Raw genomic sequence first — 25,568 nt, forward strand, 5'->3', positions numbered from 1 at the left:
CACATTTAGCTCAGGGTGAATGCATCAATCAAAGAAGGAAGAGAAATTTTTAGGAGGTGATTTTCAGTTGCTGGTATTTTAAATATTTTTCCTGAATAGTAAGAGATAAAAAGTGTAATGATATGTGTTGATCTGTGGTCAGGAATTCAATGTGCAGAGTAGCTACTGGAATGTGTTAAAGTGGGACAAATAGCAGATTTCCTATAAACAACATTAAAAGAAAAATCCAGCTCAGAGGGATAAAAAAAGAAATCCAACTGCACAGATCACAGAGAAAGATGCTCTGTGGGAGTTGGACAGTTTCACCAGTACAAACCTAAAGTTTCTTGCAGCTGTCTGTTATTTTGAGACACCACTTAAAGGAAAATTCCATGTAAGACAGCGTAATCACTGCATCTAATCTCCATCTATAGGTTGTTAAATTAAAATAATTGTCATCAGAAAAATAAAAGGCTTATCCCTCACTCTCTCCCACAGAATAGAGATGCTGAAACAGCTACAGAATTTTTTTAAGAGTGCTTTATTAATTCATTGTTTACACATATATTCCTGTTTATCTATCAGGTGTTTCATAACTGATTCCTGCAGCTTTCTCTAAGGATGGGGCTGCCTGGGAATGTCACTTTAGCTAAGTGGGCTGCTGTATGCATATCTGCTGACAACAGTTTGCTCTTTTGCTTTGACAGCGATGTGTGATGACAGCTCTTTATTGATAAGGCAGAGCAGAAGGTGCAGTGCAATTGAATCTGGGAAGTGATAAGAGAGAAGGGAGGCAGCTTTGAGAAGAGGCTGTAAAGCAAAGGCATATGTGCTTAGATTTTGCTTGATGCCCTGCCATCACACAAGTTCTTCTAGAATATCCTTTGTGCTGTGGTGTAGGATAATCAGTGCTAACCCAGAGGAATTAGCTGTTCAGGGACATTATTTTCATAGCTTCCAAATTAAAAATTAAAAAAAATAAATAAAAAGTTATTGACTTCTCAGAGTCAGAATGACAAGGGTTATTTGATTCTCATGGTAGTTCACTAAACATCTTCTCCAGCCTGTACATGAGTAACACAGAAATTGTTAGGAAAGCCTAATGCAAGTCCAAGCCTCTCCAAAAAGAACAGACTGAGTAGGTAGCTTTTGATTTATCCTGGGATACCCTTCTCAAAACTACATTTATCTGCTGAGATATGTCCACACCCATGGGACTGGCGCGAGTTGTGTGTACAACCTTGAGACAACTCACCAGGGCTGAACTCTGCCTTCCCAGGGGAGGCTCAGCCCCCGGCCCATCTCAGCTCTGCTGTGCAGGACATGGGCTACAAAGCCTGTCCAAAGAGGTGCACAGCCTTGGAGATTATCCCAGCTGCTCTCTCCTGTTGTAGGTAGCCTATGGCCAGTCAACCACGTGGCACTGACCGAGGCACTGGGAAAGGCTAAAGCAGGGCAGGCTGATAGGGACAGTGACACATCTCACACACTCCTGGCCTGGTCAGTGTGGGAGAGTGGCTGGAGACTGAGGTCACCTCACTCTAACAGGTCAGGCCCAGCAACTCTTGGGACTTCTGGGAACTTGCAGGATCCTGGGCTTTATCATGCTCTGTTAGCCCCCTCCGCCGAGCACTGTCAGTGCAGCAGACGGGATTAGATACAGCTTTGAGCTGACCTCCTCTTGGCGTTCCTTAAATATTCAGGGCAAGTTTGTCTTCTTGCCTGAAACAGCAAGAGGAAACATGTGAGGAGGCTGCAGCATATTAACAACCTGAATAGAAAATTCATCTACTTCTGCTTCTAACCAAGCATGAGGTGGGATAAATAAGGCGGGTGCTGAACAGTAGCAGATTGAGCCTGAGAGTGAGAGACAGCAAATCTGGGTCCTGTTCTCAGCACTCCCTGGGAGCTCGACCCAGTCAAAGCCTCCTGCCATCCCTGACTTGCCCAGGTATGCAAGGAAGGAAGATGGGAAATAGCATTCCTTGCACTACCTGGGAGCAGGGCGGTGTCACTGTCTCACATTGCAGGGGAGAGGACACCACTCACCAGGGTAGGAAGGCAACACAAACACGAGGTGGCTCAGGTCTAGGGAAGCAGTTTCACATCCTGACTATCAATTTCAGCAGAGGAGAGACTCAGACATTTCAGGATGCTGTACAGCATCTATGAGGTGAGGCTCAATTAGAGTGCTGCAATGGTGTATCACCATGTCCCACCCCTGTTGTCCTTTCTTGTTACTCCTCTTTTTCCAGAGGTGATTTATCACTGCCAGGTAACTGATTCCAAGTTTTTGAATCTTTTTTTTTTTTCTATTTTATATTTCATGCAATTAAAAAATGTTTTCCTAACCCCAGCTTGGGACTGTCCTCATCCTCTGCAAAGCTTTAGGAATACTTGTGACCTAGAAGCCTGATCCATCAAGCTGCTGAACACTGTAAGCCTGGGGTCTGCACAAGAGTGCACAGCACTTTGCAGGATCAGCTCCCATGCAGGTATTCCCAGGAGAGGGCTGGCTCTGGTACCACTGCACAGGCTGAACAGGCAATCACAGGGATTGTTTGGGGAGTGAGGCTTTGCAATGAAGGCAAAAGGCTCATTTCTGGCTGACCTCTTTAAACTGAGGAGCCTCGTGGCCGCAGACTGGTTTATGTCAGCTTGAAGAACCGATTTGACTTTTAGGCAGACACATAAACATATCTGTATCTAGTGGTAATTTCTTATGATCTGATAAATCACTGCACTTGTAAAAACACCGAGGGGGAGGTTCAAATGACACAAAACCTCACACAACAATAATGCATGCAACTACATTAACCAGTAACCACTATGCAATATTAACCCCGAGCATGCAGCAATGCTACCTGAGCATGTGTTTACAGAATGCATGCAGAAGGCTCACACATAGGGTATTCTTAAACTGTTGATTCATATCATCTGTGGAATATTTTAAAAGTCCTTTGCATCTGCCAAACTCAAATCTGAGTTGTTCATATTATCTGGAACAGGCTAGACCAAACGCAGAGCCCTTTTAAAATCCCATCCTTAGAATTCACTTTGTGTTGTGGGTTTCGCGTTTGCTTCAAGTGTTTAATTAATAACAGACATCTGTAGTAACAGCTTTTGCAGACATGTTTTAGTACCCTCTCCAGAATTGAAAAGCTAAATCTTCACAGCTTTCACAGTGAAGCTGGGTTGTTTGGATTTTCATATTTTCATCTCTAGTCTCAACCACAGAACAGCCAGGTATCCTAGGAATATCCACAGAGCACAGGCCTCCACGGCAGAAATAACAACTGCTGCCATGACTAGCAGAGCCAAAGCCTGAGGCCTAAATCAGTGTCTGTTGGAGCCAGTGAGAAATGGAGCAAAGCATAAATTGGTTGTAGATCTCTTTTGCCCAAACATGCATCTGCAAAATGAGACATACTAGTTATTTTCGCATGAATTACCTGCACAGTTGAAAAAATGTGATTTCTGGTCACCAGTGTTGTCAGCTTAGCAGTCTGTACAGTGAATTTATGTAATAAATGTTAATAATAAACCAAGTATTCACAAAAATGGTAAGACAAAATGCACTGCACGTTGTGAAAAAAAAATGGTGGATATGCAATACAGTATTATCTACTATTCAAACCTTACCTAGGCTAGAATCAGATTCCTTCATTATGGTTCTACTGGTTTTTGGACTGGTGAAATAAATCAGAGAACAGGAGTGCCATGCATGAAGACATCACTGACACTTTGAACAAACACAGGCAAAACAAAAAACAGGCATGTCAGAGAATCCATGGGAAGTTTCAGAGCCTCAGCCCACAAAGTAACAAGTATTAGACAAGGGAAAGAGACAGAAGGAATCTAAATTTTCCTAAAATATGCTGTAACTTTACAAATGCTTGCAATATGTGACAGCCCATTGAGCAAGCTTGCATGGTCAAGACTTGATGTGCTTTGATCTCTTTTCCCCTTCTACATTTACAGAATGCCATCAACATTGGCTAAACCTTTAATTTAAATAGCCTTTTTAATATCAGTAAGCTATTGTAAATTCAGAAAAATTAAAAAAATTTATAAATATATTTTATATATCAGAGTATAACATATCTAGAGTAAAATAAAACTATATAGTTTTGAGAGGCATTCTGTGTGGCTTCTTCTATATGCTGTAAACTGTTTGAAAACCTTTGCAATCTTGCATCAGTTCTTTTGGCTTTATTTTTAAGCCAACATAGAGGAAAGAAGTGATTATAGGGTTGGCAGATACTTTCACCTGGGCCATCTGAAGAGCCCTGCTGCTGCACACACTTCCAGTGCTCCCTGAACTCCTGGTGTCCGTGGGGAAGTGCAGGGGCAGGGCTTGGCAGCGCTGCCGAGGTGGGAGCTCAGCCCGACACCTGAATGTTTACATTCCCTTCCAAAGGCTCATATTGACCCAGATTAAGAATCTGAATGTAAGAACATACGGGGTAAAAGGTCAGTTTCTTACTACAGGTAACTCTGCCTCTGTATGCTTAGTGCATTATCAGCTGTGTATAATATCAAACACAGACCTATAGTTTACTGATGCTTTAATTTGGTGTTTCCCTGCACTGCTGTTTAAAATAATCTATTTCCTCAAAAAAGAATGATGTGCATACTGGATGTGTTAAATTTATTAAGGTCATAGATGACTATTTGCAGAGCACCACACTTAATGTAGTATTTTTGTACTGTAATGGAAGCATGCCTTCCTTGGGTTCTTTTCCACATATTAAATTGTATTTATTTACCTGTATTTATAACTGTGCAATTTTTAAATATGTTTTAAAAATAAACTTTGTCTGTGGCTTCAAATATTTCAAAATCTCTTTTCAACTTGAAAATGGTCTTGACTTCAATTATGTGAACTGAAAGAAGGGATCTAAGTCTCCAACTGAAAGGATTTTTTCAATGTCTTCTATCCTATTGTTTACAAAGTGAACATACTTCTCTGCTAAAAAGTTAAGTCCAAAAGATGCTTTTGTTCTCATTTTTCCTAAATTCATTGTTACTCTGAGGCAGTTATTTTTAGAATTGATTTTTATTTCGGCATGTTGATCAATTATACTTACAACTGGAATTTATACCAGCTAAGGCCTGGCCCAAAGGGTTCTGTACATACAGCCCATATGAGGAAAAATAGGAAAAAAGTAGATAAGCATTTTTTCTGAAGACCATGCAATAATTAAAACAGAAGCAGTAATACCACAAAACAGCTTTTATGAAAACCAAAGCCAAGATGCAGTGACTGAAATCACTACTCAAGCAATTTCCCAAATACCACCGTAGGAGTTGGCTCTCAGCACTTTTCAGTTCTGTCTTTCATGGGATGAGGTGAAAGTGCTGACAAGGATGATGTCATTCCTACTCTGTGTTTTTGCTGTGAGACACCAACATAAGCACAGACATGAGGGACAAAAATTTCTGTGTGCTGCTGTGGACAGAAAGGCTGACAGCCAGCAAGGGGCTGTGACAGTGACAGCACAGGGCTACAGAAAAAGCAGGACTCTCTCCATGGACATGTGGGCTGCTCCAGAAAAACAAACAGAAGCCACAGCTTGCCTGCAGAAGGAAAGCTCTGTCAGAAAAACCAACTGTCTGCCCATGGCTTTATCCAGAACCTTCCACCAGGGAACAAAAGGGAACAGACACTGAAACCCCGCTAACCCTTAGGTTAGGATGAAATTAATTGTGGGCTCTTGACACTGGTGTGTTTTGCTGGCAGATGCTAAGGTTAGTTTAGTCCTTTTTGCTCAAACGCACTGACAAAGCAGCAGCAGGAAAATCCTTTAGCTGTGTGCTCCATAGGGAACCCAGACCAGGAACACAGCACTGTTGTCCTAAAGCCAAAGACAGTGGGAGAAAAGCATCAGTACCAAATCCACATAAAAAACTGCTCAAAATCACTGGTAAAGACATCTGAAAACATAATCGCCCCCTCCAAACAGCTGTCAGTCATGCAGTAACTGTATGCAATAATTTTATGGCATTTGTCTTCAACCATGGCTGTCAGTGCTTCTCTTTTTCAGGTTAAGCTTGTAGGACACCTGAGGGACACAAAGGTGCTACTTCCCACTTCAGTGAGGGGGAGCAGAGGGTGGTAACTTGTCAGTTATCCAATACTGCCTCCCACAAACAGTCTGCAAAAGCTAGCAGGCACAGGAAATTCCTGGAAATTCTGAACAGAGCCCATTAGCTTGTACAGGGAGCCACTCTCCCACCTCTTCCAGTTGCCACAAGTGGTGTGAACAGTGTGTCTTGAGTTGCCATGGTCACAAAGGATATCTGTGATAGGAGAGAAATCAAAACAGATCATTAAGTTTAGACCTCAGAAGCCAAACCATCTCTACATTTCTTATCATTCAACACATCACATGTCCTCTACTTCTATGCCAAGAAGTGTCACTGAGCCCAGCAGCTTTACCTCTTATGTCTCCTCCAGCTGCTGGTCCTGTAATCCTGTGATAAAAAGTTGTCATCCCTCAGTCTTCTTTTTCAGCCTACTCTTGCATCTACCAGAGTCCCAATAGTCACATTTCTATGTGAAGTCCTTACACGAGGAAAACAGACTTCTCCTTTACTGAGCAGCAGAAGAAATTTCTAAGCGAATATGAGGAATTACAGACTGTGATAAAGCAGAAATTTGGGGTGAAATGACAGCACTATTCCACACAAACATTGCCAACTCTTGTGATCAAAGAACATCAACAGGTCTAAAAGTTAAAAACAAACAAACCAATCTAACTTAAGACCTGTTTTCTATTTTTTGCCATGTTGCATAACCACTCAGGGCTCGGGGATTTTATTTTTTTAAATCCACAGACATGCCAGGAGTCACAAGAAATCGAGACTCTCACAAACCTCTCTGTTCCCTATGCAGGGTTTTTTCAAGTAAAACACCAAATGTTACCACAAAGAGTGAGAGGCAGCATCAAAACACATTCTGTCTATTCCTCTTCAGTTCAGACAGGAATAAAGAAGCAAGAATCCACAGAGTCACCAGATGTGAGAATATTTCTTTTTAATTTAAAACAGTTGCAACAATGTCATTCACAGCCTTTCTCATCTCAGACGAATACTCTCCAGAAAGTTAACAGTGCTTCAAGCAAACAACTCTGAATGGTGCAAAGTAAACCAGGACAGACATTTCCAGGATACAACAGTAAAACCACTGAAGAGTGAGTAGAAATCAGACACCAATCTCAGCCATTAAGGTAGGAAGGGCGACAGGGAAAACAATAAAATGTCCAGTTACATATTTTGCATAGACTTCCAATGTATGAAAACAGCAAAGAGGATAAAAATGGCTGCTGCTAGGATGGAGAACAACAGGAATCAATTGGAGAGGTTTCTAGAGAAATCTCATGAGTTCTGGATGTATCCACTCTCTGAATGTGTGCTGTGACCTGGTGGAGGCTGCCTGAGTCAAAGAACTGGGCTGATGTTGGTTTCACTTACACCAAAGTCAGTCAGAGTTAATGGCACTGAACCCAGTAGGGTTACAAGTGATTGGAGTTCAGGAACATCTACATTTGTTTTGAAACCACAGCTCTGAATAAATTATTTTTTATCCTAATTATGTTTTAGCTAGGAAGATTAAATAGGAGTTTGTGTCTACATGTGTTTTGGAGACTGGAGATTGTGTCTCAGAATGAGGAGTCTACTGGATCCAGCATGCTGCCAGGAATGAGAGGAGAAGAGGAAATCAAGGAAAAGTTGATTCGTTTTTCTTCCTTCCTATCTCCTAACCTAAATGTATTATACAAAAAAGTAAAAATAAGCCTGAGAAATAAGAGCATTATTTACTGCCAGCTCCTGGCTTGCCATAATTCTCAGGTTAGATTGTCTCAAATAGCTCACAGTGATTCTTTTTCCTCCATTCCTTTTTGTCAAGAAGCTCCCAGCTCACCAAGCCCCCAGCAGCTCCTCCAGCACCCAGACACAGGGAGTGTGCCCAGGCTGTGCCCTCAGACCTGGCCTGGCAGGATTCAGCACATTCAGATTGTAGCAGGCACAGCCTGGAAGATCAGTCTTCTCTTCAGTACAGTCTGTTTGAGCGGGGCTTCTGCAATGCTGAAGTTTAAAAAAAACCAAAACCCACCAAAACTCCTCTCCCCCACATTAGGCTGAGGAGTCAGGAGTTAACATCCTGCTTCTCCAGGTTCATGATGCTCTTCACACAAAACCCATCACAAAAGGGAGACGACTTAACCAGTCACTTGAAAAAAGGAGGGAGGTCACTCTTTTGGGAGAGAATAAAGTAGTTCCTCAAGCACCTGACTGAAGAACTTCTAACATATTTTTAACTGCTAAATTTTAGAAAACCTGTAATCCTTTCCCTAAACTGCTCCCTGCACTCCTGACTAACTTTGGTTTGGGCAGGCAAAACACAGAAGTGATGAACAGAAAAGAACTCCAGGATCTGAGCTGCTCCAATTCACTCACCACAGCCAGCCAAGGGCCCTCCCCTTTCAACCACCACTTCCAGTTTATCACCTTCCAAGTGTGCCTCCCGAGACCAGGCAGCCCCACCACTGGGATGCACCAATTAGTTTGTGAGATTCCAGCTCCATCCTTGATCCTAGGAGACCAGCCATGCTTCCAGCTGGATAATGAACATGGGAGTTACTCTGCTGGCCTTTTTCTACCCAGCATTTCTAAATAAAAAGGCAGCAGCCACCAGATCTTGGTAGTTTATAAATAGCCCTTAAAGTTCACGAGGCAAGGGGGAAGCTGTTGCGTTGAATTTCCTTGGGATACACTTGGGAATTTAAAAAAAAATTAAAAACTAAAGGAAGGGGGTAAAAAAAGGCCTTTTCTCCTTTTTCTACTGCCAGAATTTTAAAAACCACAGATATATAGAAGTTTTGCTCTTTCACTTTAAATAGAAAATGTATCACTGCATAATTCGCTGATCCCATTTTCAAACCTGCCACTTTCTGGTGAAGTCCTCAAATATCCAAATTCTGGAAGAAGGAAAGAAATTACTGGCAGCTTTTACTTCATCCAGAACTAGTGGCTCAATAATTACAAGGCAGCTGAATCTCACAGGGGCCACTTATTAATGTTCTAGGACACTGCACTAATGTGTCAATAAGAGCACTAAGTACAGGGAGCTTTCCCAGCAAGTACACACCTTTACACTCTACATAATTATTGCACTGGAATTTCTCTCACAATATTTTAAGATCAAAACCTGATTCAAATATCAACAGTGTTTTTTGGCTCTGTGTGAGGCTTTATGACCAGAGGGAGACTTATTTTTCCCCAGACACTGCAAAAAGCTAAAATGCCCTTCTCGTAACCAGGTGTTTGATTTGGGTTCTCTTCTGTAGTGTGGAGCTGCCTGAATTTTGCTATTAAACTTGCAGGCACTAACTGCATAGAAAATGTAATGACACCACTCTGGCTCTTCTGCACTCTGCAGACAGGGATTTTTTTTTTTTTTTTGACTGCTGCAATTTATTTTGAAGGCTTGGTAACATTGTACAAGGCAACTCCAGCAACAGCTCCTAAGCAGTGTCCAACACTCTGAACCTTTGGGTTTGTTCTTTTTTCAGAATCATGAAAGGTTTTGCACTCACCATTGTAATTTTTCTACAATGAGTATTTTCAAATATAATTTTAAAATCCACATATGTATTCTCACCTGTGGAAAACAAATAACACCAAAAAAAAAAAAAAAAAAAAGACAGGAAAGGCCAGCCCCTGCCTACCCACCCCATCATCCCTGCCAGAGATATCAAACACCTTTTAGAAGGTGTCTGTTGAAGAGATCAGATTATTGGTGCATTTGCAAGTTTAAAGAAACTGGAAATACCAGTTCAAGGGGTTTTTTTGTTGTTTGTTTTTTGTTCTTGTTGGTTGTTGTTGTTTTGGTTTGGTTTTTTAAGGGAGGGAGAGAGGGGTAAATCAATAAATCAGCAAATTTACTAAGCAATTTCCTCCACTCAGATATGAAAGTCAGTATTTAAGCAATCTTTAGCAGAAAGCAGGATTGCACCATGAATACTTTGTCAGGAAGTTGATTTCAGATGGCATATGAGTGGTCTAGATACAAATTTCCCTGACATAGATATAATGGGACATTAAATCCTTCTTTACCACCCCCACAAGAAAACAAAATTTAAATAATACCCTTGCCTTTCCTGAGGGTGTGCATTTAATTTCATAGTCAGAAATTCTGCTGCTTTTAGCCATCTGTAATCCTGAATCTGTTGGAAGAACTTGCAAAATAAACATTCAAGTAAAGATGAAGAGACCTATGTCTGCAAAAATAAAATTTCTCTTTGGCAAAAAATGTACAGGGCACTGACAGGAGATTGCTCCTGTCTCCATTAGTCTCTTAGGCTTATGCATGGAAAAGTGAAATCAAGACACTGTACCACTGAATTCCAACAGATACAACTTCAGCTGCCTTTTCTCACTGCGCTGAAAATAATCTCTGAAACAAGACATTCTGCTTTGAAGAACGGCCACAAACCCCCTCCTTTCAAATGATTTCTCTGAGTGGTCTGGACTCTGGATGGAAACACTGGCTCCCAAAGACACAAAGATTTGTTTGTGGTCTTCAAAGGATGCACGGACAGAACTGGCAGGAGCTGGGCTGAACTGGGCTATTTTTGCTCAACACTAAAGCTTCCATATTCTCCACACACTAGCTGCAAACTCCACCAGAAATCCATGTGGCCTGTAAGGTGTATAAATTTAAAACAATGTCCTATAGAGCACCTAATAGAAATCTTCCATCTAACACTTAAGGTGGCATCAAATGATTGTTTTTAAATACACTATAAACATCCCATGTTTTCCTTTGCTTTTTGGCAGTCCAAGGGTTAGGGGTCTTTTGTTGGGTTTAGATTTTTATTGTACGCTTTTTTGGGCAGATTAAAAAGGCTTATGGCTTCTTAAGGCCAGGTGATAGATTTGAGGCCTAACTTGGTATCCTGTGGTAAAAATAAATGTAGCCCAGGTCTTTGGGAGGTCGTTCTGAGGCACAGACTCTAAGGTCGTTGTAGATCACCCATCTGAAAGGAAAACAGGATTGATTACATTCCATGTGTATAAAAATCATCACAGGTTCTCAGACCCAAACTTCAAAGAGCTTAAAATCTAAAATTAGGCACTACAACAAGAACAAAGGATCAGAGAAACAGCCGAACCAGGTTTACTGGCAGAGTCAGGAATTGAAAAGGAGGAGGGATGTTCAGAGGCATGTGTGGTTACAGCCCAAATGAAGGAAAATCTGGGATTCCCAATGTCAAATAATGCGAGCATATAAAACGTCACAGCCAAGATCAGCACCACAGTACCAGCAACACCAGTATCAGCCCATAGTTCCACAGGTTGCTATTGATGGGCAACAAAAGGAAGTTGAAGAGCTCAGATAAACTATGGCAGATACAGAACCAATGCCCCAAACTGAACAGAGATTTGGAATGGCAAGCACAGGAGAGCCAGTGGTACATTTCACCACAGACTTCAGTGGGATCAGAACTGACTCATCATATCTGTGACAATTTTCATTTTTTTGGTGGGAAACCTACAGATGGCAACAGCCTGTGTTGTCTGCCATGTGCATGCCCTGCTCTGTACAGATGCTTCAAATCAAACATTTGCTCATGCCATGTGTCTCTCTCAGCTGAACTCACCTTCCTTCCTTTCTGAGATGACAAACGTAGTGGCCACTCATTGTGGATGTTCCCATGTGGCTGATGAACCCAAACAGCTCATATCCTGTTTTAAGAAACATAAATGGCACCCTGAGTCCTTTACTGCTAACACTGCAATATGACTCCAGGGGAAATGTTCTTTCTAATACTGGAGAAGCAGCTAAGCACTCCTAGCTCAGACTCTGCATCCCCAAACTCAGTTTCTGTTAACACTGCAGCATGTTCCAAATTTAACTAGTGGTCAGATTCACTGTCAAACATCAAATCAATCCAAATCAAACTCACACAGACCTGTGCACATACAGCAGGGCTGTGATCACAGCCCCTACTAGGAAAAAACCAGCAGATTCATTCCCAATTCACAGAGAGCACCACAGAAAGTGCCAAACAGGGAGTTCATTCTGCACACAAATTAGCTATGCTCATACGTGTGATCAAGACAACACAGAAGTTTGTATTTCAGCAGCCCATAAAAGAGAGGACAGGAAAGAAAGTTCTTCCTTTAACACAAGGACAATTTTTGTGCTTAAAGTCTCTGGAGAACTCAGCACTGGCTCTTGATCCCCACCCATTCATGCCATTCACCCAAATTAGCACTAAAAGGAAAAGGGTACCTTCTTTCACGATATTGCATAAGGACGTGGGCCTGGATTTTGGTGGAGAGGGCTTTCTGGAGCTATTTTACAGAATCATGTTGATTATCAGGATTTCAGGCTCTCAGTAAAGGGTCTCAGTCTATAAAGGCTAAGTACCACAAAAAATAATTATTCCAAGTTTGGGGCTTTTGTTAACCTAACGATAATCAATGTTTCCCATGTCTCCAAAAGACTTAAGGTTGGTATTTTTAATGTAACAGTAGCAACCACAGACAGAGAAATCAAATTGTCTGTTAATTTTTTTCCTAAGACCTTTACATTCAAGATCAGAGGTATAAGTTTAGAACATACTACAGTCATTAGAACTGGGCACCAAAGACCCTTCAAAAAGCTTTCTGATATCCTTAGCACCGCCACTGAGCTTTGTACTCCAGTGCTGTGACACCCCCAGGAGGTTCTTTGCCTACTTCTCAACTTTGCCTGCTGTACATTAGCCCCATCTTGTGGTTTATTTAGCAGCAGTATGACAGAGAATCTCAACCAAAAAAAACAAAACACGCAGGCAGTGACTATACCTGTCGTATTGTGAATAAGGAACTTGGTTAAAGGGATTATCAAATTGCCCAGCAGACCACAGGAGGACAGAAACTCAGGTGGTCTGTAACAGCAGTGTTGTCTTTAGGATGCTCAGCCTCTGAAAATTTAAACATTCTAGCTTTTCTTTGTCTTTTTATCTTATAGCAACAGAACAAAAAGTAAACCTAGGCCAGGAGGGGCTTATATGCTCTAGTAGCAAGGAACTTTGGACTTGGGTTATTCAGTGAGTCCAAGGAAAGAGTTTCCTGAGCAAACATGGCCCACAGAACTCAGCAGCCCACAGAGCTGGATTCAGCCCCAGAAACAAGACTGGAAGTAAATTGTCTGGATCATATTCAAAAAACCCCACAATAACTATTTTCTAAACAGGAAGGAGCTCTATGAACGTGGTGGGTGTAACGCAACAAAATGACAACCAGATCTAAGCTGAAGCAGAACTTACTTCCAGGCCCATCTTTGATCCTGGGTCCCTCTGACCCTGTCTCTGCAAGGATATTGGCGTTAGCATTGTTCTCCATATCCATCGTGTCCAAAGCAGGGTCACTCTCTTCCTCAGGGTCAGGGTGGCTGAAGATCCACTCCAGTGCACGCTCCAAGTTATTGTTCTGCCAGTCAAACAATCAAAAGGGCAGCCTTTAATATACTCTCTAACATCATGTTGCCACTCATCAGCCTTTGAACAGTGTAAGGATCGTGTTAACAGCACTTAAAACTTGTAAGATACCTCTGTCTCCCTGGAAAATAGTATTCAGCAAACAGACTGCAAAAGCTTGACAGATGGAAAAGAAATAATCCCACAGCTAAGGCCCACTGCCTCATGTTTTCGTCTTGCAGACACACAGTATCTAAGCATCCAGGTTATTTTTCAACAGGTAGTAAAAGCAGGCAAGTTTTCTTCACTGTCTTCCACACTTCAACATTCCAGTGAAACACACAAACCACCTTCCCCAACCCAGAGAAGTCAGGCATCCCACACTTTGCCAGGATAGTTCCAGGCTCATCATCCACTAACTGGATTTTTAGACATATTTCCAAGGCATCTGAGCACATACATGCACAAAGCACAGAACATGAAACAAAACCCCAGTGCTACCAATAACCCACAAACTCACTGTTGCCTTCAGTGCCTGAATCGCTAGATTCCTTTGGAATCCCATGGAAATTATAATTGCAACCATCTCTTCAGGAGGCTGGTTATCTAGCCCTACAGCTCCTAAAGCAGCTGCCCCACTGGAAGCAACTTCTCCAAATGCAGGTATGACCAATGGCTCAGCAAAGTCTGGAACAAACAAACATTCATCAGTTCCTTCTTTTGCCTCACTGAACTGGGAAGTCAAAAACAAACACAAACAAACAACACACACACCTGAAAAGCAGTCCTGAAATCAACATAAGTTCATTTCACTGGCATCTAAATTCAGACTTAGATGTGTGAAAAGCCTTAAAACCAACAAAATGAATGGGCACTCTACAAAATATACAGGTCCACATGCTCATACTGAGCAGACTGGAATAACTTGGCATGTTGCAGAAGTGAAACTGCAGGAAAGCAGCAAAGATTGGTATGGAAGCAATGACAGAACCAGGATAATAGACAACCCAGTGCATGGACGTAAAATGAACTGACTCCATATCTGAAAATGTCAGCTAAGTCCAAGTGAAACTCATTCCCCATTTACACAAGCAACACAAAAGCCCATGGTGAAGCATGAATTCAACCAAATCTGGAGTTTTCTGGCAAGGGAGTACTCAGGTACACTCAGTGCTGAATCATGAGTCCAAACTTTGCATGGATGAAAACACAGGAAGTGGAGAACATCTAGCAGCCCTGTCCATCACTAGACAGCCCAAGTATGGCATGAATGCTCCAGCCTGAGCTAGAGAAGGCTGATATGGAAGAAAAGCATCCAGACCACAGGATTCTTTGTACTTACACTTGGTCCCAAGTCAGCTTCCCCCTTAGCAGCACGGACCTAGCCAAAGGGTGGAAACAGAGCTGGCCCACACTAGTGGTGAGGACAGGACTTCTGGTGTAGCTTAGTTTGTTGTCTTCTTCTAGGCAGAGGATACCACATAATGGTCAAGATCTGCACATCCCAGGAGCAGCTTAGGAAAATTCACTCACACCTCCAGGTTTCCCAGGTGGGGAAGGGGGGCCGTTGTTTCTCTGTCACACATTATAAAATTTCTACTGACTGCCAAAATCCACAACCAGGAGCTGAGTTTAACTTACACCTTCCAGTCACTGACCTGGTTCTTCCATGTGTGCAATGATCCAGTTGAAAGCAACTTCAGCACCCAGGTTGCCCGTGTAGTACACAGCCTTCCGACATGCTTCCAAAGGAAAGCCCATCTCTGCCAGCTGCATAACTGAAGACTCATCAATATCTAGGGCTACAAGAAAGGACCTTCTAAATTATGAAAGTCGAATTTCATCCATTGTATAATTTTTTTATTGTTACTCATGGTGCCACATATTACAGTACATATTGCTTGGATTTGGTTTAGTACTTCAATAAACCCACAGCCATCAGAAAACAGCCTTGTACAAACGATTACAGTAGTTGTTCTGGGCTTACTGATAATCTTTTGTCTTAGTAGAGACATAGATGCCCACATATGTCATTAAGTCTTGATGAATTCCTATGGGACTTTATTTATTTTAAAAAACCTCAGCAGTGGATTTCAAGGGGTAAGGAAGTCAGGTGCTGAGCTCAGCTAGAGATGGCAGCCAAAACCAAGCATCTCTCAGAGGCAGGATCTTGCAGGTTTGAGAAACAACAGCTGCCAGATCTGGCAGCCTCTGAATGACAGTGTCTGACAGCTTTACATGAGGTCAGAGTCCAGAGGGAGCCAGGATCAAGTGATTGTGACCCCCAGAACTGCAAGAACCTCCTGAGGAGCAGCAGGTAGAGGAGCAGCTCATATTCTGGCTACACTGACTCCTTAAGAGAGTCCTGCACACATGGAAGTAAACATTGAACAAGCACTGAAATCAGCTTTTGTTTGTGAGCATGCAGGGCAAGGCTTCCTGCATCTCTGTGAGGACAGAGAAGCCATTAGCTAAGCAAAAGCATAACAATATTTTAAGCAGTAGAAAAATGAGATACGTACACTCCACGAAATGGTTCGTCATGCGATCTGAAAATTAACAATGGAAAAAAAACAGGACTTCTATGAAGGTTAAGTAGATCCATATGGGTAAAACAATTCCATATTTTTAAACTCACAGAGATATTTGACCTCATGGAGACAGGGCAGTTTCATCCTTACTTCCCTGATGTTTTTGCCATGAATTAGAGCAGGGATGTTTCTGCTCAGTAGTTTTTTTCCATAACTCAGCTCAGAGCAAAGTGTCACTGGTACTATAAACCAGTAGGAAATAAAGCTGATGGCTGACCTAAGCAAGAATCTGTTAAAAATAAAGTACCATCACCCATGCATTTACACTAAAACTAGGTCAGTCCATTCAGCAAGACGGTAAGAAGGAACAGGCCTTTGTGAGGAACTCATATAGACAAGGGATGAAATTAAAACCTTTAGAGAATTGAATTCTGTCATGTCCTTGCTCTGCACACAATTTCAGGTAGTAGCTGTCTTTCACATGCATACAGCATGGTATTATGCCACCACTATCATAAATATCCAAGCAAATGGGGCAATCATGTCATGAGAGCAGTTGCATTACTGGCTTCATATTAAATGCTGAGGCAGTCAAACTTCAGTCATCTGGAGGAAAGTGTAACCACCTGGGTCTAAGGTCACACCATAAAAACATGATTTTACTTGCTACAAACCATTTTATTCTCCAGGGAAACCCAGGGAATAAAGAAGGAGGATATTTAATATTCTTTTTTCTGAACTTTTGCATAAAAAACCAGTACTTAAGGAAAAGAAAACGCAGCATAGCATGTTAATCACTCCTCTTTCTTTCTGCTCTACAAATACTATAGTCAGCTGTTTGCCATCATCTCCTTGAGACAGAGCTTTTTTCAATGGGCTGTGCAGCCCATGTACATGCAGAGAAGAGGACTGTGCATGCAGGCACAGCTGCTAGAGCCTAACAATTCTTGTATTTTAAAAATGAATAAAATTTAGAGTCTTACGCAATGCCTGGAAAGCTGTTATCTTAAACTGTAGTTTTTTGTGTCTTAAGTATTGTTGTACAGGGCTGGACCTGGGAAGTGCACAGTGACTTTACTGCAAGGGAGTCATGGGCATGCACTGAAGGTTCAAGGAGAGAGTCAAGGACAACAACATCAACTATCAAACCTCCTAGGGAAAGGTGTCCCTGCCCATGGCAAGGGGGTTGGAACTAGATGATCTTTAAGATCCTTTCCAACCCAAAACAGTCTGTGATTCTACAATAAATCCCGAAAACAGAAAAGCTGGAAGAACTAGGGTTGTCCAGTAGGGAGAAAAAAAGGCTGTGGGGTGTTGTAGAATCTTCAATTACAGAAATACAGAGCTGGTTTTTTGTTCACAGCCAAATGGTGAAGATTAAAGACGATCCCTGTGTGCTAAGAGGAAAGGGGAGAACAAGCCAATAAATACCTTTTGGGTCATCAGGAATGACAATGGGAGGAGCAATGTCTGGGAGTTCCTCTTCTCCTGGCTGGAGCCCTCTGGCCCGAAGGTGGCTGATATCCAGGAAATCTGGCATGTCTATAGAAACATCTACAAAAGCAGAGAAATGAGCTAAGCTTCTGCAGCCAGCAAAACAACCTTATGGTGCAACCTACCCCTTCAGAGAGGGAACTCTGGTACTCAAGGTACAGGAACAGCAAAAGAGTTCTTGGTGAAATTTGGAATGCTAAAGCACAATTTAACTAGCTCAGATGACATGAAACTTTGTTTTTGCTGCACAGACCTGATGGATTGGTTTACTTTGTCACAAAGGGAAAGAAGATTCAACTAGGATCTTCACAGTACAACCTTAAAGACTTGAGTCAAGTCCTCATTATAGTGTGCACATCTTATTGATTATCTTGGCTAGAAAGGTAAATAAAACAAGTACATACCAAGCTTTTTGGGTATCCAGTCAAGGCCAAAAGTGAATTTCTTTATCTGCACCACTAAGTACTCAGGAAACGAAGCAAAACGGGAAGTCCTGGGACGAACAAGAAACACAACACATTGAAATCAGGCAACACAATCCCCAGCAGCACAGGTCTCAGTACCTCATGCACACTGAGTGAGATGTTGACACACGGGATCCAACCCTACAAGCATTTAAAGTTCAAGCTCTCAACTACCAGACTGCATCAACTCTTGGAGTCTGACCACTGAGAACAACTTATTTCCTGCTCAACTCATCATTACAACTCTTGCAAGGCATGATCTGCACATCACATTGATGAACCCCATCACTAATGTGATGCCAGAGCTCTGTGGCATTTGTGTGTTTCTCTCTGCACCATGTCCAGACAATAAGATAAGCAAAGTTTCTAACGGGCAGCCAGACACACACTTACTTAACTCCTGCAGATTTTGCTTGAAGGGCACTGCTCCAAAAATCTTCTACATTGCTTGGTTCAGAAAAGGCCTGCAGACATGCACTAAATGGGATCTTGGCACGGACCAGCTCTGGCAGAGGTCTCCTTGCAGCTTCTGCTTCTCGCCTCTTCAATTCATAGGCAATTAATTCATCTGAGAAATACACACAACACTAGCTAATGAACATTGTCATGGTTATATGTTCCTCAGCAGGCCTATTTTTGCAAGTTTTAGAAATGCAAAAATCTACTTAGCACCGAAAGGTTTACATGCTTTTAACTGGACATCAAATCTTTTTGTCTGCACTGGGGTCAGGAGCTACACTTACAACCACATCTCTGTTTGAAGATTTCTGTTCATGGTGAAAACGCAGAACTAGAAATACCAGGCAACAGGCAATGAAAACTTTGCCATGACAGCCAAAATTCTGTGTGAACAGTAACACCACCTACCCACTTTATCAGAGCTCAATCTGAGTTGGAAAGTTATTGCTGTCTATCTGTGTCATCTGACTTTTTAGACAGGCCAAGATTATGTATGATCTTGTCTTGACACTGGCAAGCTGAGCAGTGCCATATGGTAAATTCATAAACTAATCTGTCTCCTGAGTCATTACCTGGAAATAACATGTTCTTTTATAAGCAACAGAGTCATCACTGAAACTGATGAACAAAGAATGCAAAGTTCTCCCAAACTTCCTGTCCAATGTAAGGAGTTGTGGGCTAGGTAAAAAGCAGGTAGAAATTCTCTGCCTTGTGGGATTTCACCTTGTGGGATTTCATAGGATCTCATCAAACAAGCAAAATAGATCCCTCTGGTTTTATGTCGCTGTTGTACCGGGGACGGCGAGAAGACCGACACAGAGTTCAAGTCCAGGATAAAATGGGACTATTTAATTAATTACAATGTCATTTGTACAACTTGGTTTACAGGAATGTCTACGGCTATTGGTCACTTGACCATCCAGCTCTCAGAGTGATTGGCTGAATGCTATGACACCCATTTCAAAATATTTTCTTCAGTGTACCATAACAAGACTGTGCATAACAAGTTTGCACCAGTGAGATAAAGTCTCGGTTTACGAAAACCTCTACACTGTTTTCACCTAGCTTGCGTGAGAAAGGAAAACTTCACAGCATGCTGGAAAGCTGGAAAATTTCTCTGCTGAAAGCTTTTCAGTATCCACAGTTTTAAAATATTTTAAATGTTCAGATTATGTAGGAAATCAGAGGCACATCTCCCTTTGTGTTTCTGCGATGTCCCATTCACTTCTACCTCAAGCATACATTTATTATGCTACTCCGAAAGGCTCTTCACCACTGATTGCAGGGGCAACCACAACTTGTCAGTGCCTCCCTCCTGCTCCAAGTCTTCAAACCTCCTGGACCATTTTCTCCTTTAAAAATAAGTGTGCTTTTCACAGGCATGAAAAAACACTCCTGTTTATTAAATCAACATCCAACACTGCATCCTCTGTTCCTCCTCCCTTAAAGCCCAGAACATCCAAATTCTGTGTTTTGGATTTATAGATGACAAACTATCTTATACCCTATTCTCTATCACCATATTAGATCTTATAATCTGCTGCTAAAGAACAGAAAGTAGATTTGGGGTTTTGGTAGTTTTGTTTTGCTTTTTTTGGGTGTGTTTTTAAAAGATATTCATTAGTATGTTCGGTTCCTTTTTTACAATGAGGTTTTCACAAACTGTTTCACTGTCCAGGACAAAGCAGATTCAGTGCTGGTGGGGATCTCTGGGCACAGTGTGGCACATTCCCGGGTCAAACAGAGCAGTTTGTTCCTTTACCTTTGTTTGTTGCTGCCTCCATGGCCACAGGTAACTGCATGATGTAGTCCACCCTCTCCGTGTAGCGCACCTTCCTGGACTGGCAGCACTGCGTGCGCTCCTCCACCAGGAACCGGAAAACATCACTGGGGTTTTCTGAACCCACAGGGTTCCTCTGAAAGGAATATTAGACCAAATCACTTCTGTGGTGATCATCAAAATGGTCAGAAAACCCCAAGGCTGCTGGTTGTTTTAAGGCAAGCACGAAGATACTGATCTGGCAGCTCGGCTCACACTGGACTGGATGCAGAGCTGTGGCACTCAATAGAGAGAAAACCACTGAAGTCCACAATTTCTGCATCCACAGCAGCATCTTTCTACACACAGGAACTTGCAGGGTATGTACCCAAAGAATGTGACTGAGTGAAGGCAAACAGAAGAAGGTAGGAAGGTGGCAAGTTACAGTAAAGACAGAAAGCTCAGAGAAATAACATGGAGCATCCTCTCAGCAAACAGAGGAGCTCCTACCCCTCTGAATATGTACTGAAACAGAACAAGCAACTTGTAGTCCATTATCCAGATGGGAATGTCATGCAAATAATATACCTCCTCTTTGTTGTTCATGTTAATGTCTGTTATCAGGCAAGAAACAGAAAAGTGTCTTCTAACCACCCTATAATCAGTACATGCATTTAGGTATGTGGAACGTTATACATACAAATGTGAGTAACTTCATCTAGAGACTGAACACATGAATAAACACCCTCGATTCTTGGGGAAAATGGGAAAACGAGGGAGGAAGGGTAGACAAGAAATGCTTTACATCAAAACTGCATGTATTTGTATATTTCTTTTCAGAAAGACAGCATTAAAATTCACAGTATGATTCCTTTACACAAAGCACTTGGCTGGAGCTTGGTGGAACTAAAGCTTTGTACAGGAATACTCAGCTGACAAACAGCCACTCTGCTTTCAGCAGGGAAATCCCTCCTTCCATGATTCAATGCCATACAGCTGGGATTTGTAAAACAGCTGGACAGGGTAATTAATTTGCTCCCAACAATTATATGAATTTGGAACAATAACAATAATAATCATAATACCCAATCCATTAATATTCCATGACAGACTGTAATATGGTAAACAAGAACAGCAATTTAAAAGGTCACATATGTTTATAAAACTTATAACCTGTACAGTGATGCTTGACCTCTTTATATTTTTTAGCAGCAGCACTGGCCCTGTTCATGGTCATGCAAGAGTCTGAAGTAAAGAAGAGGAAGAATTAAAGAAGCAAATGTTTCTAAAACAAAATACATTTAAATTAGTCCCATCTTCTACATATCTAAGGCTAAAAATAGTGCAAGTAAAAAATGAGCTGCTCATGTAACAGTTTTGCCTTCATTGTCTAATATAACCAGAAAAAGAAGCAGTAATTCAGATTTTCTCACCTCTACTAGATTTATAAGATGTAGGAAAAATTCCTGTGCATCTTGTTGTCTATTAGAAGAAAATTCTGGGTGGCCTTTACTTATAAAAGCCTTGAACATTCGGGGAGATATTCCATTGTGTTGAGGCTAAATAAAAGAGAGAAAAACCTTTTACAAAGGGATTTTTATTCAATCATGGACCAAATATCTCGAAGTTACTCCACTAGATCTATCTGTGGCCCATTTCTGGCACTGGAGGAATGATAGGTTCCATTTCACCTAGTTTCCCGTTGTAATAAAAATGGGAAGAGTCCTGAAACATGATTTGGGTGGTTTAAAATATGTTTTATGGCTTAGTTCCTACAGCACTCACTCTACCTGTCCTTTGGCATTTGGCATTTTAAAGAGATTACTGGAGATTTTTAAAGGCTAGTAGTTTTCAGAAAGGCTGAAAGCCTACATTGTTTTATAACATTCGATACTGCTTTCAGAACCCTGTGCCAGAACGTTGAAGCACTTTGGTGTATCAGCTGGCAGCTTTCCTCAGGGCAAAACCTTTCCAGAGAGCTGTACAGACTCAAGCAGAGAACAACTAATGTGTGCAGCATGCATTCCCAGGTGGGTTGTTAAGAGCAGACATGAATTTGCAATTTGCAGGTGTTGGTCATGTTGAAAAACCATAACTTACTGCCTTTGGCCATTCAGTTACACCAGGAGGAAACTGCCCTAAATTAGAAAACCTCCAGCTTCCAAGAGAGTCCTAGTTTTGACTTTCTAATCCTTTATACCACTCTAAGAACCTCCCCAACCATTCCAGATCCTCAAGACAACATTAGCTATTACGCCTTTTAAATAACAATTTTGAAGGGGTCATAATCTTTTACTCAGATTTACTCAGAATGGTGCCCTCCCCATTCATGAAACCAAATTTCTAGACAATCCAAGCAAAAGTATAACCTTTAGGAGCTCTCAGAGGCTGTCAAAAACTCAGCCAATCTCATTCCTTACTACACTTACACTATCATATGAATATAAAAATAGAAAAAGCAGCATGAAATGGTGCATATAAAAAACACACTAGAAGAGCAAATTTTTTTTTCTTCGTTTTACCAGGGTGCAGTATTCCCAGACCCACTGAAATCAGAAGCAGATTCTCAGTTTTAATGCTTTTTCAATTTTTGGCAATACACCACCAACCACATTAGGCCAAGGTGAACCTTAAAGGCCCCCATCAAGAAACAGAGTCTCAGTATTGCTTGGACCAAGAGATGTTCTAGGGATTTCTGCATCCTGGGTTATGTATTGCTTCAGTGTCCTCAACTGCCTTCCATCAAAAGTAGGACTGGGGAGAGAAATGCATAAAGCAGCACACATTACAACATCCCAGGCTTCTTCCTATGCCAGAAGCAAGAATGTGGCACACTTGCCCTGCTGTATAATGAAGTGAGTTTGGATTCAAGCCTTGCTTCCACCTATACACTTTGTACTCAGCCACTCCAGCAGGAAGAACAGAAACATGCCATGTGTGACAGTCTGGAAAAGAGGACTGAATCCTGCAATCTCACCTCAAGGACAAAAAAAGGGGAAAAAAAAAACCAAACAACACAACAGAAGAAATGTTAAAGCTCTAAGCAGAAAATCAAGTCCTGGCTGTTGACCCTTTAGGCATTCAGCCTTTTTTTAATCCTAAAGTAGGTCCAAGAAAAATGCTGCCATTTCCAAGCTAAACTTCTGTGGTGAAAAATTTCAAGTCCACAGCACCATGAATATTTACAGAATACCTGGCATACTTTCCCCCTCAACAGTTGCAAAACAGTTTAGCTAAATATAGATTGTGCTGGACCACTGCAGATCTCTTGTGAATGCTTTTACAGCCAACAACTCCCCAAAACTTTGGATGAATTCCAAAGGCTCAGAAAGATTGAGAACTTCTTTGCATGTAGAAAGGGGAAAAAACAAAGGAATAAAAGTAAAATGAATAATTAATATTATAGACACAAAGCAGAAGCTCTTAAAAAACATTTAAGACCCAAACCGCTATGCAAACAAAAAAAAAAGTATCCTCAACCTGGAAAAACCACAGATTTGTATTCCAAGAGTGAAGGAATAGATAAAATATCTATACCTGATTTTTTTTATACAAGCAACAAAAGCTGTAAAGTCTGTTTCAAATCCTAATATATGCTATGAATTGCCTGATAAGGAAGTCATTTCTTGCATTTAACTTCAGCTTCATTAAACTGAACTAATGAAGACAAGTACTGTTAAATGCCAGTAAATGCCTACCACAATCTGACAGAGTTTTACACCATCTGTCATCAAAAAGTTCTCAATATCTCATCTAATAGTGGCTGCTGAGCTAAACATGTAGGTGCAGCTTTATTCCAAGGACTCAGATCCCTGAACTTCCAGCACAGTATTTTCTAGTCACAATCCTGCATGTGTTTAGAAAAGCAGGTCATATGGACATATGGAGTTTGCTGAAATCTGTCCCACTATTCCTTTGTCCCAGTGGAGTGCTGATTAGTCTTGAACTTTATTTGATGGGAACAAGCAGGATTCATTTGCTGTTCCAAAACAGTGAATAGCCAGTGTACAAAGCACTCAGGAGACACAGGACTTCCAGATCATGCAAACTACTCTGTCCCAGATGCTCCACCTGTCCAAAATCTTATTGGCATTCTGATTTCAGGAGAAATTCCTATGTCAATAACTGATAGATGAAGGTAGATGAAAATATCTATTTCCATGGCAACCACCACCATCCCTCTGTGGCAGAAGCATGCATTACTTCAGTGGCTCTGCATGGCTCCTCCACCTCCATGAAAGCCTCCAGCATAACCTAATCTTGCATTATCTAGACAGCTTCTCCTGAAATCAAGTGGAATATTATCAGACACTTCCTGGAAACAATTCTTTAGCTCCTTCTACTTCTTTCTGAAATTTAAAGATTTAGAAGTTTGTTTCTAGGACTCTCTGGATAACTTTTTTGTTGCTGTTCCTCAGAGAAGATAAGCATTGGTTGCAAGTTCTGTGAACACTTGCACTCACACTGGAGCAGCAGAATACTTTATCAGCAGAACCAACGCTCGCTTTGATGCGCTGCACAAATAGTGCCTGACTAATTTATCCCTGACTTAGTATCCTGCACATTCCACCTTGCTAAGCATCCCATCCATGCTGGATCCACACGTGTTCCTCAATGCCCAGCACCTGTTCCCTTTCCTCAGGATATCACTTTTACCTAGTTACCAGGCTGTACAAACTCAGGCAAATACCTTGTGTTCTTCTTTCATCACCTGCTCAATAAGCTCAGATTTCATGGGAGGCTTAGAGTATTGGCCTGAAAGGAGGCCGTGTCCCAATTTAGCCCTGTAAGGAAGAAAGTGGTGGGGAGGAAACAAATATGTGAGAAAAACAGAAAAGAAGACTTATTTCAAGCAAAAAAAAAAGAAGTTTACTGCTTTTGACTCCTTGATGAGCCATCATTACAACTGCAACTAAGTGGTCAAATCTTCTCATTCTCCCTGTGCCATATCTCACTTCTGAGCTCATGAAAAGGTGTTCTTTTGCTCTGCCATTAAATCATTTAGATCCTATTTAACCTGACCAAGTAAATAACTGAGAAATGTCACTTACATCTGAGTGTTGAAATCTTGTGTTGGATCAAGAGGGGAGTAGTCAAATATTCGTGGAAGGTTTCCCACATACCTGGGCAGCAAGAACAAAGCAGAAACGTTCAAATATTGCAGCTTAATGATTCAATCTATCCCCAATGAGTGCTTCTATCATGCAAAAATAATAGTAAAGAAATTAAGAAATGGACATTGAGGTTTTACTTGGAAGCTTCTAGCTATAAAGAATATGGCTGTGTTGTTCATTTGGAATTTACATTCTATTCCTTAATCTTGCAAAAGCTGCAGGATGGTGTTGGTCAAAACCTCAGAGCTGAGTTGAGAACCAGTGTACTTTCTACTCCCAACCAACATAACCAA

At 41.4% G+C, this 25,568-nt stretch overlaps 1 protein-coding gene across 1 annotated transcript in view; it reads right to left on the reverse strand.

The window, feature by feature from the left end:
- Window positions 1-7,001: 7,001 nt before the first annotated feature.
- USP13 (ubiquitin specific peptidase 13) overlaps window positions 7,002-25,568 on the reverse strand; it is a 50,247-nt gene continuing 31,680 nt past the window's right edge. Inside the window, exons 9-21 of the mRNA XM_082288175.1 lie at window positions 25,213-25,284; window positions 24,852-24,945; window positions 21,595-21,720; window positions 20,165-20,318; window positions 18,337-18,511; window positions 17,884-17,972; window positions 17,417-17,539; window positions 15,977-16,003; window positions 15,113-15,256; window positions 13,975-14,141; window positions 13,305-13,467; window positions 11,649-11,733; window positions 7,002-11,024 (exon numbers count right to left, since the gene is read on the reverse strand). Coding sequence (XP_082144301.1) covers window positions 10,931-11,024; window positions 11,649-11,733; window positions 13,305-13,467; window positions 13,975-14,141; window positions 15,113-15,256; window positions 15,977-16,003; window positions 17,417-17,539; window positions 17,884-17,972; window positions 18,337-18,511; window positions 20,165-20,318; window positions 21,595-21,720; window positions 24,852-24,945; window positions 25,213-25,284 — 1,513 coding nt within the window. The 3' untranslated portion in view covers window positions 7,002-10,930. The remainder of the gene's footprint in view (window positions 11,025-11,648; window positions 11,734-13,304; window positions 13,468-13,974; window positions 14,142-15,112; window positions 15,257-15,976; window positions 16,004-17,416; window positions 17,540-17,883; window positions 17,973-18,336; window positions 18,512-20,164; window positions 20,319-21,594; window positions 21,721-24,851; window positions 24,946-25,212; window positions 25,285-25,568) is intronic.

The sequence above is a fragment of the Coloeus monedula genome, assembly GCF_965178545.1.
Source record: "Coloeus monedula genome assembly, chromosome: 10".
Classification (NCBI taxonomy): domain Eukaryota; kingdom Metazoa; phylum Chordata; class Aves; order Passeriformes; family Corvidae; genus Coloeus; species Coloeus monedula.